The 17,033-nt window shown below is 42.0% G+C and overlaps 2 protein-coding genes across 2 annotated transcripts in view; one reads left to right on the top strand and one right to left on the bottom strand.

Moving 5' to 3' along the window:
- Positions 1-10,241, top strand: part of GRIN3A (glutamate ionotropic receptor NMDA type subunit 3A) — a 222,343-nt gene extending 212,102 nt beyond the window's left edge. The window contains exons 8-9 of the mRNA XM_002708146.6: positions 418-494; positions 6,080-10,241. Coding sequence (XP_002708192.3) covers positions 418-494; positions 6,080-6,419 — 417 coding nt within the window. The 3' untranslated portion in view covers positions 6,420-10,241. The remainder of the gene's footprint in view (positions 1-417; positions 495-6,079) is intronic.
- Positions 10,242-15,961: 5,720 nt separating this feature from the next.
- The window catches only part of RNF20 (ring finger protein 20), a 28,102-nt gene continuing 27,030 nt past the window's right edge, over positions 15,962-17,033 (bottom strand). Inside the window, exon 21 of the mRNA XM_008258916.5 lies at positions 15,962-17,029. Coding sequence (XP_008257138.1) covers positions 16,853-17,029 — 177 coding nt within the window. The 3' untranslated portion in view covers positions 15,962-16,852. The remainder of the gene's footprint in view (positions 17,030-17,033) is intronic.

Genomic DNA, 17,033 nt, shown 5'->3' with positions numbered 1-17,033 from the left:
GACAATTGATTTCTGTTGTAATGAATATAACTGGTTTAATCTCAAAAGTACTCTCCCTCTTTGTTTTGGCCTCCAAGAAATTCAGACTTAACTTTTTGGCTCATCTTTAGTAATTGTACAAGGTCCTTTGCTACACATTATATAATTGTATCTTATATATCACATACCATTCTACAATACAGAGTATTTCTAAGCTTGCAGATCTTTTTTTTTTTCCAGATAGAGTAATGACTTATAATTAGATTTCTTGTCCTCTTGCGACTTGAGGCTGAATATTGATCTATTTTCAGGCATCCCTGGAAATTTAAAGAGGCCAAGGTTTGCAATTAATAGATACACCATTAAATTTCAAGCAGTACTTTGTCCCTTGACCCATGTGTTTCTAATGTCTACCTATGAATTTGTTCTTTCCAACAGAGATTGCATAGAGCATTAAACACATCATTTGGAGAGGAAAAGCAACAGCGTTTCAAGACCAAACGTGTGGAAAAGAGGTAATAAAAGGCCAAAGCTAGCCAACTTTCTTTTGCTAAAATAAATATTTGGACATGTAACTGAGACTCCATACTCAAAAGCAAAGTTATAACTATCTATTCAGGTGAAATCAGGACAATTTGTTAAAAAACAAAATCAATATAAATGCATGTGGTTTCAGATACAAATAAAGAAGCAAATATAAATAAATACTTATATATACCTATAAGGACAGTGAAATACAGTACAGGCAATATACTATCATGGTTAGATGTGCAGATGTGGTTTCTACAGTCAAGCCTCTGCATCCAAATCCTGTCTCTGTCATTTAAAATATGCATGAACTTGGGCAAATCACTTACTCAACCTCCCTGAGCCTCAGGTTCCTCATCTGTGAAGTGGGAGATAAAAATAATACCTAAATGAGATAATACATGTAAAGCCCTAAAAACAAAGCAAATGTATAATAAATACTAGCTATGGTTATGTGCAAAATTCATGTAAAGCTTATCATGAGAACTGCAGGCAGTTAAGTGCATGAGATACTTTTCACCATGTCTCCACTCCCCACCCTTCTCCATGCAGCAGACATATTCTGCCTAGTTCTGGTTCTCTTCTACACACTCTAAATAAAAGAACATCTCAATAATAGGAAGCAGCAAACATTAAAAGCACTTGAAAAGTGAAACTCCACACCCGTGACTAACAATGTCAAAAGCACTTGGGTCTGGCTCCTGGTGGCCTTTGTCATCTGCCTAAGGTAGTCCAAGTGGTTCCTTCATATGCCCCAAGGTCTCAGATGTTGGCATCAGCTCCAAGCAAAATTGCCATCTGTAGTGTATCCTCACCTCAAATCTTGGCTCTCTAGGTAGTTTTGAAATCTAACATTCACCACTCCCCTGCATAGCAAAAGAAAGAGGTGGAAAACATGATTCTTTTTCACTGTTTGTATCTCCTCTGGGATTGCTGACGTCCCCTTCTCCCCAGTTTTCATTTAGCTTGTCAGAATCATTTCCATTTTCCCTTAAAGATTCTGTTTCCAGTCACTGAGCACTATCCCTAGTCTGCGATATTCCTGTATCATATTGCAACTTGGCTAGTGACCAAGCTGTAAACTAAATTAGGTTACAGCTATACCATGTCATGTTACACATATTTTTATATAATTACTTTTAGCATAGATTTTTTTTTTTGACAGGCAGAGTGGACAGAGAGAGAGAGACAGAGACAGAGAGAAAGGTCTTCCTTTGCCGTTGGTTCACCCTCCAATGGCTGCCGCGGCTGGCGCGCTGCGCTGATCTGATGGCAGGAGCCAGGTGCTTATCCTGGTCTCCCATGGGGTGCAGGGCCCAAGGACTTGGGCCATCCTCCACTGCCCTCCCTGGCCACAGCAAAGAGCTGGCCTGGAAGAGGGGCAACCAGGACAGAATCCGGTGCCCCGACCGGGACTAGAACCCGGTGTGCCGGCGCCGCAAGGTGGAGGATTAGCCTAGTGAGCCGCGGTGCTGGCTTTTTAGCATAGATTTTTAACACAAGAAGACATAACAGCAAAGATACCATATTGCAACAGCAAAACACTGCCTTTCCAATGCTGATAGAAACAGGGAGCCTAGTGATCCCATCTTCAATTGTGATCTGATTCGTATTCACATCTTCTTCACCTAAACTGAGAATCAGATGTGTCTTTCACTCAACTTACCCACTTTTCTGGATAGATTCCCTTCCTGAACCCATTATTTTGAGGAGCTACAGCAGAATATGCCTTCATGGATGTGACCTGATTTATCTACAGCTTGTCACTAGTGGACCAGCAATATGATACAAGGATACCACAAACAGCTTGAGAGTGGGGGGGGTGAGGGAGTGCACAGTGACTGCAGAGAGAGGCTGTCAGGGATTATGGAAATGACTAACAAACTAAGTAAAAACTGGGGAGAATGCCCAGAAGAGAGACGAACAATGAAAAAAGAATCATGTTGTCCACATTTTTTTTTGTTATAGATAAGAGGGTAAGTGTCTTGGGCCCTTATTTCCTATGTCCTAAATCCCTACAACCCAACACCTGCAACCTTCAAAACACAATGAATGTTTGGGGTCTCATAGCTCTCATGTCTCTTTTGAATAGTCCAACGAGTAGTGAGCCTCAACATGATGTGAATGATCTGTGGAAGCCTATTTTTATCATGTTTAATGTTAAACAAAGCTCTCTCACTATTCATATTATACTCTGAGACTTGATACCAACACAACCTAAAAATTACTGAAGCCAAGAATATAAAACGTATTCCTTCTAAACATACACCAAATCTTACATTCAGCATCTGTCACTGAGTATTCATAGGTACTCCAGAGCTACACCAATTATCAGAGCACTGATGATGCTAGCAATGAGAGCTTGCTTAGGAATCGTTTTTGCTTCTTTTTCTACATTATATTCCCAGATAGATATGCAGACTTCCAAGGCCTTTTCAACTATATCAACTTACCTGATCATTGTGGGTGCTTGGTCAGTCCAAGAAAATGTGTTGACACTCTACTCCCAAGTCTTCCCTGCAATGAATCAGTCTATTGTGCTAGACTTAGGTCAGCTGGCTTGGAAAGTTCTCTCCATCTTCCCTTGGAAAACTATCTACTCAAATGCTCATAACCGCTGTAACTTGACACCCTGTCTCTGTGATCTCTATCTATTTAAAGAGTAAAAGAATGAATAAACTGCTGACACACAAGTTTGAAGAAAGGCTTAGAAAGATTTAGGGCCATGGTATGGAAGCAGATGTAGCTTCTTTTGTACTTAATGTAGAAGCGGGAACTGTGGATATTGAAAGAGACATTGATTCAATGTCCTTGAATCATTCAGCACATGATTTCATGTAGGTTTTGGTCTATCCTATAGCTCAGTAGGTTCCTGATATACACCCCCAATTTTTCCCTTTTCTCTTACTCTAAGACACACAGAAATTGCAAACAATATAGCCAGCACCACAAACAATATTACCTCAAAATTATTCAAAATCAATATGGAAAAATTTGAGGAGAAAAGTAAAAGGACTGTTTTATTGGAAGGAAAATTACAACTGTATCTTCTGATTGTGGTCTAAAGCCAGTGGAGCTATGTCTGAGTTCGTATGTCCTAGCCAGGACACCAGAAAACTGAGCTCTGGTGCCCTCTGCTCATTTCTAAGTTATTTCACTTATGAGAAATTATTAAAAAAAAGGGGGGGGGAGGACAGGGTTTGGAGTGTGTTTGTGTGTTTTGTTTTGAAAGACTTATTTATTTGAAAGGTAGAATTAGAGAAAGGACAGATAGAGATCTTCCATCTGCTGGTTTACTCTCCAAACAGATGCAATGCATGGGGCTGGGTCAGGCCGAAGCCAGGAACTAGGAGCTTCTTCTGGGTCTCCTACATGGGTGCAGAGACCAAGTACTTGGGTCATCTTCCACTGCTTTCCCAGACACTTTAGCAGGGAGCTGGATCGGAAGTTGAGCAGCCGGGACTTAAATGGGTGCCCATAGGGATGTCAGTGCTGCAGGCTGTGGATTTAACCTGCTACACCACAGCCACAGCACCAGCCCCTGTTTATGTGTTTTAATAGCATGGGGCATGTATCAGTTGGGTTTTGCTGTGTGAGAAATTATCCCAATAGTTAATGTTTTGAAAAACAGTGAGTTTCTGCCGGTGCTTCGGCTCAATAGGCTAATCCTCCACCTAGCGGCGCCGGCACACCGGGTTCTAGTCCCAGTCGGGGCGCCGGATTCTGTCCCGGTTGCCCCTCTTCCAGGCCAGCTCTCTGCTATGGCCCAGGAGTGCAGTGGAGGATGGCCCAAGTGCTTGGGCCCTGCACCTACATGGGAGACCAGGAAAAGCACCTGGCTCCTGGCTTCGGATCAGCGCGATGCGCCGGCCACAGCGCACCAGCCGTGGTGGCCATTGGAGGGTGAACCAACGGCAAAAGAAGACCTTTCTCTCTGTCTCTCTCTCACTATCCACTCTGCCTGTCAAAAAAAAAAAAAAAACAAAAAACAAAACAAAACAAAAAAAAAAACAAAAAACAAAAAAAAAAAACACAACAGTGAGTTTCTTACTAATCTGTGAGTCAACTCTACAGTTTGCTGATCTGAGCCAGATTGGTTGATTTCACCTGGGTTTGCTCATTTGTCTTCAGCCAACCTGGGAAGAACAGAGGAGGAAGCTGAGGGCTGTCTGGTTTATGATGGCCTCAGCTGGGGCACCTGGAAATACTGGGGACTCTCTCCACGTGGCCTGTCATCACCCAGCTGGCTAGTCAGGGATAGTTCACATTGCAGCTGCAGGGTTCTGAGAGTGGAAGCGTGCAAGGCTTCTCTAAAGCTTAGGCTTGGAACTGCCATCTGCCAATTAGGATTGGTCAAAACAATTTAGGAGACCAGTCCTAATTCACGAGAAGCATATTCAGCATCCCTCACATTCTAGAGGGACATAGATGAAAGGAGGAACAAGGAATTCGACCAGCTTTGCAACCTGCCACAGGACAAAGCAACGTGGAACCATCCTAACAAGTCACTGTTTCTATTCTCAACCGTACATCTGCAGCATGACTTCATTTCACTGTCCTTACTCTTCTCCTGGCAAGACTCCAGGAATGAAGTGGATTCAGTTATATGGATAATGGGAACAAAAACACAAGAACCTAGGGGGGTGTTTTGCTTTGCCCTGTGATAGACTGCAAAATTGGCCATAACCCTCCTCTTTCTCCTTCTTCTCCTAGGGTAGAAGAAATCAGCAGCTATGCTGCTAAGGGCTCAAATCTGTTCTTGTACTGAAAAACTTGTCATTGCACCTAAACTGTTGAAGTGCATTTCAGAAATGAGATCCCTCTGCTCCTGTGCCTAGCTAGAAATAACTTTCTTGATGGGTGGTAGGTGGCACAATGGAAGCTTGAAAGGCAATTGCAAATTGGTTTCTGTTTGGCTTTCATTATCCTAATGAGAACCTGAGTACTTTCTTGGGATTTTTTTTAAAGCATCAAAACTGACCTGTCAATCTCAACCCACATAAAGCCATTCCTATGGTAGAAAATACTTTGCTCAAACCTATAGCTTGCATGCTTTGATTCTCCCCCAAATCAAGTGGTAAACATCAGGTGATCCTGTGAGACCAAGGCGAAGCCATGCTGTCATATCTTTCAGCAGGCTGATGCTTAGAGTTCAACACCTGAGAAAAACAGATTTTCACTTTAATAAAAGTATCATCTTTATAGCCACATAATGTTTCAAGGCCATCCTGTTTCCTGAGCTTCACCTGCAGGAACAGAATAAAAAGACACGTAAGATTCTTCACAAAACAACATGCCAGACCCTCTTTCATCAGCCCTGCACATGATACCTCATTCCAGTTTCTGAGCAGCAAAAGACCTCATAAGAGCCTGAACGTCGTTTGGGAGTTCATGGTTCCTATCGTCTCCATGACATTCAGCAGGCAATTTTTCCCTGGCTTTCTGACTTCATCGCTAACTGCATACTCAGCTCCATATTATTCACACAGGAAATGGCTACCAGATGGGGAACAGCACTTTGAGTGCTGCAGAATGCGAGGTAAACCTAAAATAAAATGTCTCTGTTTCTTAGATCCAATGTGGCACCCAGGCAGCTCATGGTGTGGAATACTTCCAGTCTGAGTCACGACAACCAACGAAAATACATCTTTAGTGATGAGGGAGGACAAAATCAGCTGGGCATCCGGACGCCCCAGGACATCCCTCTCCCTCCAAGGAGAAGAGAGCTCCCTGCCTCTCTGACCACCAATGGGAAAGCAGACTCCGTAAACGTAGCCCGGAACTCAGTGATGCAGGAACTCTCAGAGCTCGAGAAGCAGATTCGGGTGATCCGCCAGGAGCTGCAGCTGGCTGTGAGCAGGAAAACGGAGCTGGAAGAGTATCAAAGGACAAATCGGACTTGTGAGTCCTAGGTGGCCATGCTGTTCCCTTCTCTCAGTTCCTGGCATTCCTCTGAGCCCCTGAGACACTTTGTAATGCTCTTTTGTAACTACTGACAAAGGTGTGGGGAAGCTGAGATCGAGGTCTTCTTAGAGGTCAAGTCTGCTCTCCCTCGCCTACAGTATGGCAGCAGCTCTTCCCACGCTCCCTCCCTAGGTCTCCAGGGTAAGAGCCTTTTTCATAGCAGGAGTTTGAAATCAGGAGGAAACTCCATGTAAGGGATCTGTGAGTAACCAGACAACCCCAGCAGCTTTTCACTAGGTGCCACAGTAATTTCTGGTTTTTAGCCCTCTCTGCACTTTCCACAAGAGATAAAATTGTTACACATACCTATGTTTTATTGGGTTGTTGGTTTTAATCTTAATCTAGCACAGGATTATCCAGGGTTGCAGTTTTTGATCCAGCTCCCCAAACTAAATTTTTTTCCAGATTCTGAATGGGGAGCAAAGTTAAGAGTGAAAGAAACTTGGGGGAGAGGCATACTTAAAAATTAGCTGAGCTCAGCATCACAGTTGGCAAGGACGGATGGGGTCAGGCAAGAGCCATTTATTGAGAAGGTTCTAGATCTCTGATCATGGTTATCATTTAGTAGGAACATGTTTACAGAACACTATGAAAGTAGACAGAGATATGAGTGGGAGCAGAGGACAGGCAGAAGAGGCATTAAAATGCACATCCTGCTTTTAGAACAAAAGCTCTGGGACATCAGGCAATTTGGCGAGAAACGAATAGGACTTGAATTCTAATCCAAGCATCTCCACCACAGTGTGTGCCTTTTATAAGGGAAAAGAAAGAGAAAAGCAAAGCAAGGTTGTGGCCTTAGAATGAACCTGGGAATATCTCTGCTTATTGCCTATAACAGAGTATAGGAGCTGGCACTGTGGATTAAGTGAAATGTTCTCCACACCACACACTAGGCCATTGTCAGAAAAGCAGCCACCTATCCCTTAGTCACAGGAATCCCAAAATTCAACCATGAGCCTATGCACATCGCAAACTTCAACATTCAGAAATCTGCCCTGTCTATGCTTTGTAGACTGGTAAAATCACCAAGTCAGCCCTCCCAACCTCATCCCCATTCATCTCTGAGGAGCCAGGAACAGATCTTGGATCCTGATCATCCTCCACGCTGCATCTAATGCCCAGAAAAGAGAGGTGAGTAGTCCAGCTTCCCCTCTGCCCTGGAGACCCCTTTTCCATTGTACAACTGCTTTAGCATGCAGAAGGGGAAAGAAATATGGGAACTTTAGAATACAGTTCCCAAGTGGTAGTGAAGAGTCATCCACAGAATGCCAGTTGCCAGGATCCTTCCCCAGACAGGGTAAGGGAGGGGCTCTGGAGGTGGGCTCAGAAATCCTACTTTAACCAATACCCTTAGGTGGCTGACACAGGTGGTCAAAAAATTACTCTGTTCTGGAAGTTTGACTGCCCCGAGGAATGGGGGCAAGTGAAAAGATGGGGGGAGGGATGCAAGGTGGGGTGGTGGTTATCATCAGGACACATCTGATGCACCTTCCATACTCCATCTCTACCCCAGAGCATCATTTAGGACTAGACCTCCCTGTTTATCAATTTTTTGCTATATCTTTTTTGCTTAACCAATTAATTTGAATGTCTACAATGAGTTCACAGTGCTGGGTCGAGCACTATGCTCTGTAGTAACTGCAGACAATTGGAAAGGTGTCTCAATCATAAAATTTCTCCCCCTACTTTTGGGTCCATGTCTGCATTTCCACCATGAGCTACCCAGTCCCGCAGGGAAAGATAACACCCTAAGTTCTAAATAGGTAACACCTTAGCAATTAGTTGAGAAACCCCTGGAGTGGAGGTTAGGTCAGAAATACCAACAAGGGAGGTGGGAGGACTTCACTGACCTCATATCAAACAGCTCAACAATGAGAAAACAGTGAGCCCTGAAAGCAGAACAAGGACAATTTGTTTTGAAACACCTTACCCCCACATTCTCATCCCAGACCTGTAAGGTTTGCAGCTGCCTTTGGAAGGTTGCGCCCCTTAGCCCTCCCTACACATGTGCAACAGCTAAAGATACTCTACAGACTCTGCCATCATGCTCTGCACACCCCTGAACCTCTGCGCAGCCCACAGGCTGATGTACAGCTGTACCTCAATTCACACAACAGCCATGCTCCTAATGTTGTACATGGACTTTTTTATAATGCAACCGATTCTGACTGTACTTGAGAAGCTGGCTATTTAAGGGAACCCAGAGGTAAATTCTTTTGTAAAGTAAATAACCCTTTTGTAATGCAATTAATTATCCCTTAATGTATCTGTTTTGTAAGTTTGGATTTTTGTATATCAGGTTTACCTTACGCTTCTCTATGAGGCATTCTGGGCAGTGGTGATCACATGCCAGACCACCCTACCTTTCCACAAAGCAGATGAACAGTGCACGCTCCTCAAGCATCTTCTGAGGAACTTCCTGGCCAAAACTGTGGCCAGGATGCAGCCAGAAGCAGCAGGGTTTAGGCCTACTGCTGTCAATACTGCTTGAAACGCTTAAATGTTCTGGGTAAAGAAAAACCGTAATTGCTTGTGGTGAAATGAAGCAGTCTTCATGTTAAGTAGCAATGATTATTTTTATGGTAGTAATTGAACTGTGTTTTGCAACTTGTGAAACAGTGTTGTACTTTGTAAAAAGATTTCATGAAGTGGTGGGACCTTGAAAACCTTCTTTCTGTTCTCCACTTCTGTTCTCTCAACTCTCTTCAGGCTCAAAAAACAAAAAGAAAAATCAGAAGCCTTCAGGTGGAATGTGAGACTTTAGTGAATTGGAGCTAAGGGATGCCACCTTGCCTCCTTTTGTGTGCTCTCTCCTCATAAACAAACTCTGGTGCTGGGAAGCCTAGAAGAGGACAGTGTCCCATGCCCTAAGCTCATGTTCCAAGGCGGAATTCCTGGAATGGGAGGCACACAGGAAAGCATGACTGGATGAGATGGAACAGATATGGTTATTTGGTTTGTGTCGATAAGAGTAAGGGCCCAGAGTACATGTAGATAGATGAGAAAGAATGTTCCTCCAACAATTAAAAGCAAATTGGAAGAATTACTGGACAGCCAAATGAAGAAGTCACAGGGCCCTAATCAGCTGAGGTTTTTAGTGGGCCAAGGGTGATGCTCCATTATTTATGAATCTTCCTGTTGCACAAACCCTATACAGGAGTTGCTTCTTCCCTTCCAGTCAGAGAAGTCGTAAGCAAAGTCATAATGTGCCTAGCAGAATGGAGTTCTATCAACTGATGAGAGTTCTCAGTGCTGGTGCTGGGTGTCTACCCTTGGAGCAAGAGAAGCACTTCCTTGGTGTGAATAAAGAACAAAGGGGAAGAAACCATGCTAGAGCCTCTCTTACTCCCAAACCATATTTTGATGAGTCAGTCAGGAAATCCAACCGGTCCTCAAATAAATTACTTTGTAGTCATTAAAACCACTGTTCAACCCACACTATTATTCCTTTCTCTACCCACCTAAGCCACACATCTAATCCAGAATTCCTTCACTCCTTATTTTTAGTTACTAATCATTTTATGAAAATAATGTACTTCTAAGTATTTTCTTAAGGTCTGTGAAGAGTATTTGCATTGTGTCTTCATTTTAATGTGTTTGCAAATGCTCCGCTCCAAGAACTGAAATGCTGTCTTGTGAGCATGAAGTGAATGGGCTGTTTTGCTCCAGCCACTTTTCTTGTACAACCATGTGGATGGACTAGATGTCCTCAGGTCTTTTCCATCTTCAGTTTCTATGACTGTGGAATAAATGTTCAGATAGAAACTTCACTTTCGGATGTATTGCTGCATTGTCTTTGGGGACTCAGATCTCATGGTAACAGCTCATTTCTAATAGAAGACCCAATACTGCTATGCTTTATGCTTTGTTTCCTTGACATAGTTCAAAGAAGTAGCACATGAGATGCTGAGAAAACTCAGACCCAGGCATCATGAAGTAGACTTGAAACAGCTTTATCTGAAGAGGCACTACAGGAAAAAACCACAGTATTCACAGATCTCTAACAACCTTGCCCTAATAGCCCTCATTAAGCAGTCCCACAAACATTTGCTAAACAGTTTCCACTTAAGTGTCAAGCGCTAAAGACACAGTGGACAAGATGGGTATGGTCTCTAACCTCAGAGACCTCTTCCCAATCTGGTATCTTCACAACCTGAAGACAATACACTAAGAGCTAATGTTTACTGGGCACTTACTATAAATCATGACCTCATTCAATCTTCTTAACCCCAGGAAACTAATACTTCAGATATACTCCAGAGTTGGTAAACAAGACATACTAGTTTATAGATAAAGAAACTGAACATCAGAGAAATTTTACCCAGGTCACACAGCCAGTAACAGTAGTAGCAGAGATGTAAATACACATTGCAATGACTTAATATTGTCAGGATTCTGATCATTGCCTTTCTCTTCCTCCTCTAATCCCTTGTGTTACTGCCTCCCGCTCATGCCTCAGCCTGGTCCCCAGTTCCACAGAAGACACAGAAACTGATACAAGCACACCTACATTTGTCCATTTAAGTCACAACTATAGCCTCTTAAACCTTACCAAAATAGCGTTTCAACAGTATTTCTTGCTGTCCAGTCAAAAACTGGTACAAGCATAGGTGTAAATCACATGGCAGACCACCAGAATCAGACATGTTGGCAATTTCTAACAATCCAGGCAGTTTTAACTGTTTACAAATTTGCATTTGTGAATCCTCTAGCCCAATGCACTTGTGATGCATATTGTTTTGGAATATACTGAAGTCAAATCTCATAAAAATATAAATCTATTATAACCAAATTCAACTGCCAGGAATGTTTGACATCATTCAGTCACTCACTTTTTGCATGTTTATAGTAAGCCAGGCACTGAGTTAGTTTCTGGAGATAAAGATCCTGAGGGCCAGCACTGTGGCATAGTGGGTAAAAGCTGCTACCTGTAGTACTGGCCATATGGGCACCAGTTCCAGTCCCACCTGCTCCACTTCCAATCCAGCTCTCTGCTATGGCCTAAGAAAGCAGTGGAAGATAGCCCAAGTCCTTGAGCCCCCGCCACCAACATGGGAGAGGCGGAAGAAGCCCCTGGCTCCTGGCTTCAAATCAGTCCGGCTCCGGCCTTTGTGGCCATTTGGGGAGTAAACCAGCGGATGAAGAGCTCGCTCACTCTTGTGTGTGTGTGTGTGTGTGTCTGTGTGTAACTCTGCATTTCAAATAAAGAAATCTTTTTTAGGAAAAGATTCTGATCCCATGGAGCTGTACTCTGATAAAGAAATGCACACTGGGTGTTGTACAAGCAAAAAGGACACTAGGTGTTTGTGTGTGTGACTACTGGTCTGAAGTGGGGTGGAGAGATTAGGTTGAGGATAAACAGGCATCTCAAATAAAATATACATGTGCAGAGCTCCAGAGCTGGGAAAACATGAAAATGAAGAACTGGGCATTACAGACAGTCAATATAACTATAAAGCACAAAGTAGCTGACAAGCCATAAGGACTGGAAAGACAAAACTACAGGCAAGATCAGCGTGCTAAGCCTGATTTGTTCTCTGAAGACTACAAGAACCATTAAAGAAAAGGATTTTAAGCTGAAGAGGCCTGTATGAAAAGATCAGGATTCTTACCACTAGGTGGTTGTTGATGTTCTGGAATAACTTGGATGATGACACTTAACCAGAGCAGGCAGACTAAAGATAGACAGACACAGATTAAATACAAATGGCCTGGATTTCTTATTCTTTTCTAGAAACAGTAAGGAAAGATAGTTGGAAAGAAAAATTTACCTATTGATTTGTAACAACTAGAATTTATTGAATATTTACAAGATGCCAGGCACTATGTTGAAAGTCTCCTATATATTGACTTATTTCAACCTCATTACAAACCTATGACACAGTTATTACTTTATAGAAGAAACTCATGCAGAGAGGTAAAATAATATACTAGTATAATATACTAGTAAGTGGCAATGCCATATACCAGGCAAGACTGACTTTCAAAGAAATATCCTTAACATAGTGCTTGGAATCACAATAAGCACTCAACAGATCCTGGGAGAGCAGGGAGAAAGTTTTGGCTCAATTCTACTCTAAAACAAGGTACTACAAGAACTCAAGAAATACAGAAGCAAAATGCAGTCCTAATCCAGGCTCTGGCAGAGAGCCTACATAGATTAGAACTATCAAGGATAAATATACTAGGTTTATAATCTTCAGAAAACTTAAAATAACTCAGAAACCATTTTTACTTCATTTATCCCTGATGATATAGTTTGATATAGGTTTCCTCTAACGATAGTCACATTTCAAGTCTATGGATCAATTAAGTGACCCTAGAACCTATTTCCTTATCTCCAAAGTAAGGACATGGTCTGAGATCCCTTTCAGATCTCAAACTAACTTTCAAATTATTCCATTCCAGATTCCAGTAACTTGAGATCTTCAGAATATATCATTATTATACCAATGTGAATACACTATGGTTCCTACTTTGTCCACTACTTCTCTCAAAAAAAAAAAAAAAGGTTAACCTACCTACATTAACAGAAGCCTCAGCTATCATGGGCTATCTACAGAGCTGATGTTCAGAATTCACAATACCTCCTTTTATTATCACAAAAAATTTAAAATGCAGTCAGGAGAGGTTTTTCATGTAATAAGATTTGAATTCACATAGTGAGCTAGTAAAGCAGACTTGTGAGATCTGGCAGTGAAGTATGGAGTTGAAGTAACTTCATCATGGAAACCTTTCCTGCACCTCTGCTAAATCTTGGGAATTACGCTGTTGAGACACTGTCCTTTCCAAGTCTTAATTTTAATAACTGTGAAGTATGCTATTAATAAGACCTTAACAGTTAATGTTAGGAAGAGCTTAATTTGGGCAGAAATTCTCAGAAAGTATAGTTCAATTTTCCTTTGAGACAATGTTTAAGTATCTGTATGCCAGGAGTTTCCTACTGTGTAAATCCAATTTAACATACATACAACATATTAATTTTTCTTAAGATTTATTTATTTATTTATTTGAAAGGCAGAGTTATACAGAGAAAGGAGAGGCAGAGAGAGAGAGAGGTCTTCCATCCTCTGGTTCACTCCCCAAATGGCTTCAACAGCCAGAGCTACACCTATCCGAAGCCAGGAACCTGGAGCTTGTTCTGGGTTCCCACGCGGGTAAAGGGCCCCAAGCATTTAGGCCATCTTCCACTGCTTTCCCATGCCACAGCAGAGAGCTGGATCAGAAGTCGAACTACCGGAACTTGAACCAGCGCCCGTACAGGATGCCAGCACTGCACGCAGCGGCTTTACTTGCTACACCACAGCGATCACCCCACACATTAATTTTCTATTTGCTCTCAGTGTAGCTGTATTATCCCAACAGTCAGGTAGACTTTTATGGCAGCAACTACTCAAAATTTTTCTGCAGACCCACTGGGACTTGGATATATCAGCCAACTGACAGTTCTCAGAAAAAAAAAAAAAAAGTTAAGGAACAAAATTTAAAGGCTTTCCATACAACACATGGGAATAAAGACCAGTATACAAGCTCCTATGAAAACCAGCATTATCATCCCAGAAGGTCTAAGCAGATGGACACTAATTTGTTTGTCTTCACAGCATAAAATCACTCTAGTGGTTTGCACATTATACCATAGGCACAGAACTCATGCTCTTAAAGAACAGTGATAAATTTGCACAGAGACTAAGAAAAAACAAGAATCCACTGGAAATTCATGTAAGACTACAACAGTAGCAGAAACAGCTCAATATCTTCTAAAAAAAAAAAATCCCTGGAGTAAGTAGGACACTAAGAGGCACGTCACATGGTTAATATACCTGCCTGACAAGCCATGTGATTTTGGTGAAAATCACAATGACATTGCTAAATAACAACAAAAGAGACCAAAAATAAAGAAAGAAAGAAGAGTGAGATCATTCCTACAAGATCTGCAAGGTGAGACACCTCCAATGCATATTTATGGAAAGCATCAATTCAAAGAAATCACCCTTTAAAGTTCCTAAAGCTGTGATTTCTAATTTCTAGGGGGTCATGAAGCTTCAAAATGCCTTTAAGCATCTGAAAAGACCTACAAACAATGCACATGCAATCCAGATGGAATCTGCTGTGCAATTTGAAGTATTCCTGAAGCCCACTCACCTCTTCTGTAGAGAGAGGCTGAACTGCCATAAAAATCACCAGTTTTGGGTCGTTACCTGAAAAGGGCATTGAAAGCACCTTATAGATCTTAAGCTAGTTGGGATCAGGGGCTCTCTGCTCTTCTCAACTACAGGAACTTCCCCTAAATTCAGCATACCATGGCATTAGTATTTTCCTCCACAATATTGCACACACCCCGTGGTATCCTGGTACTAGGCAGCTGGCATTCTCAGCCAACTGTCACAAAATAATATTCAAACCCAAAGCACCTGCTGCCCAAGAAGTCTACTTGTCCCCCAGCCAACAAAGTTATTCTCAAGCCTTTCTTCTAAGAGCAGGCACCAAAGCATCTTTTCACTGAATGCAAACAGTGTGTTCAGCAGGATCTTATCCTATCATTGTGTGTGCATGTGTGCGCTTGGCAGGGCGAATGGAAATCAAGGGATCCATGGCCTCCAGAGACCTTGTACGATCCTTGCAAGCAGACTTATTTCTTAAGTCATATCAGATGACTTTGTGGAATATATTACTAGCCCTGCTAGTAAACACAAAACAAGAACTTTGCCATTAACCAGCTTCTAGGGCAAGTGATGATCCACAGGGATCCACTTAATATTGCCCTTATCAGAGGCATAAAAATTCTCTGACATGCTAGTTATTACAAAACTTAACAATTCATAGGGCTGGTGCTATGGCATAGTGGGTAGAGCTGCCGCCTGCAGTGCCTGCATCCCATATGGGCATCAGTTCAAGTCCCAGCTGCTCCACTTCCGATCCAGCTCTCTGCTATGGCCTGGAAAAGCAGTACAAGATGGCCTAACTCCTTGGGCCCCTTGCACCCATGTGGGAGACCTGGAGGAAGCTTCTGGCTTTACATTGACCCAGCTCTAACCACTGCGGCCATTTGTGGAGTTGAACCAGCAAGTGAACGACTTCCCTCCCTCTCTCTCTGCCTCTCTTGTAACTCTGCCTCTCAAATATATAAATAAATCTTTAAAAAAACACCACCAACAAAAAATGACACTAGGAAACCTTTAAAAAAAAATTCAAGAACTCTCAAAGAGCCAGGCAACTTTAGACCCACAGAACAACAAATCACAACCTGTTACCCTCAACAGTGAACTATGGAAGAGAACTGAGTAGTTTAGGCATAATCTCTCCTCAGAACAAATGCAATAAAACAACTAGGAGAAAAGTGCTTCAATTAATCAAAGAACTAAATATTTTAAATGCAGCCAGTCTCTTAATCTAAGCTGATTATTTCATTCAAGAGCATTCCTAGAATATCAGGTGTAAAAATCAGTGAGTAATTAAAAAAAAAAATCAGAGAAAAACCACAAACACAAAATGCAAACTGAGTCCTGCTTTAATTGAAGCTTGTGCAGTATAAAGTCCCACAAAACATTACAGAGGATCTTCTGGAAAACAGGGATTGCAAGAACCCCTGTGGAGAAGAGGATGAGAGTAATTCATGGCTCCCCGAGGCCTCTCTGTGTTGGGTTCCAAGAGCACCCAGAAAAATCTCTTCACCTTCTTAGTTTTGCACCCTCCCCCCAATCCTCTCCAATCTTGATTTCATCAGAAGACAAAGGGTGTTATATCATTTGACATTATTCTGGCCTCAAGAAATTCAAAGACGTCAAGTAGCTGAATTCAAAACTTAAATAACTTCAACAAGGAAGCCAGCTGACCTTAAAAGTTACTTTGCTAGTAAAGGGGAAATGGATTGAATTATCCTGGACATAATTTCATTAAGGCTTCAAACCATCCAGGAAAGAGTAGTACAACTATACTATTTTATAATCTAAGTTTACAAAAAGTATACTACCCAAATCAAGAAAAGTTTGTGCCCATAGATAGCTTACTTCTAAAAGATCACTCCCCCAAAATAGTGTTGTTTCCACTTTGTTCCCTTTCCATGTCAAAAAAATACCAACGTAACTTCTTCAGGAGGAATGATGGGCCTGAAGAAGAAAATGTTGAAAAGTCTAAAAGCCGGAAATAAACAAAGCTGGTAGCGACGAAAAATAAGAATTGTTTGTTTCTAATTCATTCTAAAACCCAAGACTTGCATTTACCAGTCCTGTCCCCTGAAGTCATCTAGCTATTGGAGAGGAGAGCTTGACATAAAGTCTATAGAGGAAACGTAGTTGACAAACTGTCAAGGAGAGAAGAGGTAGAGGTCTGGTGGTTAATGAATAAGTGCCTGTCTAGTCAGCTTCTCTTCTCATAACTTGGTTCAACCAATGTAGATGCGATGGAAATCATTGGCACCAAAAGCAGCATTACACTTGGGACATTTGCGCTGGCGGGTGTCATAGCGTGTCTTCACACACTCAAAGCAGAACACATGAAAACACTTGGTAAGTACAGCATCCTTTTTACGCATGTTGCAGCATGGACAGGTCAGACGTGCCTAA

This window comes from Oryctolagus cuniculus, chromosome 1 (assembly GCF_051225735.1).
Source record: "Oryctolagus cuniculus isolate XC-2025 breed Fujian yellow rabbit chromosome 1, ASM5122573v1, whole genome shotgun sequence".
Taxonomy (NCBI): domain Eukaryota; kingdom Metazoa; phylum Chordata; class Mammalia; order Lagomorpha; family Leporidae; genus Oryctolagus; species Oryctolagus cuniculus.
The sequence above is the reverse complement of the archived record's forward strand: the minus strand, read 5'-3'. Positions and strand labels throughout refer to the sequence as shown.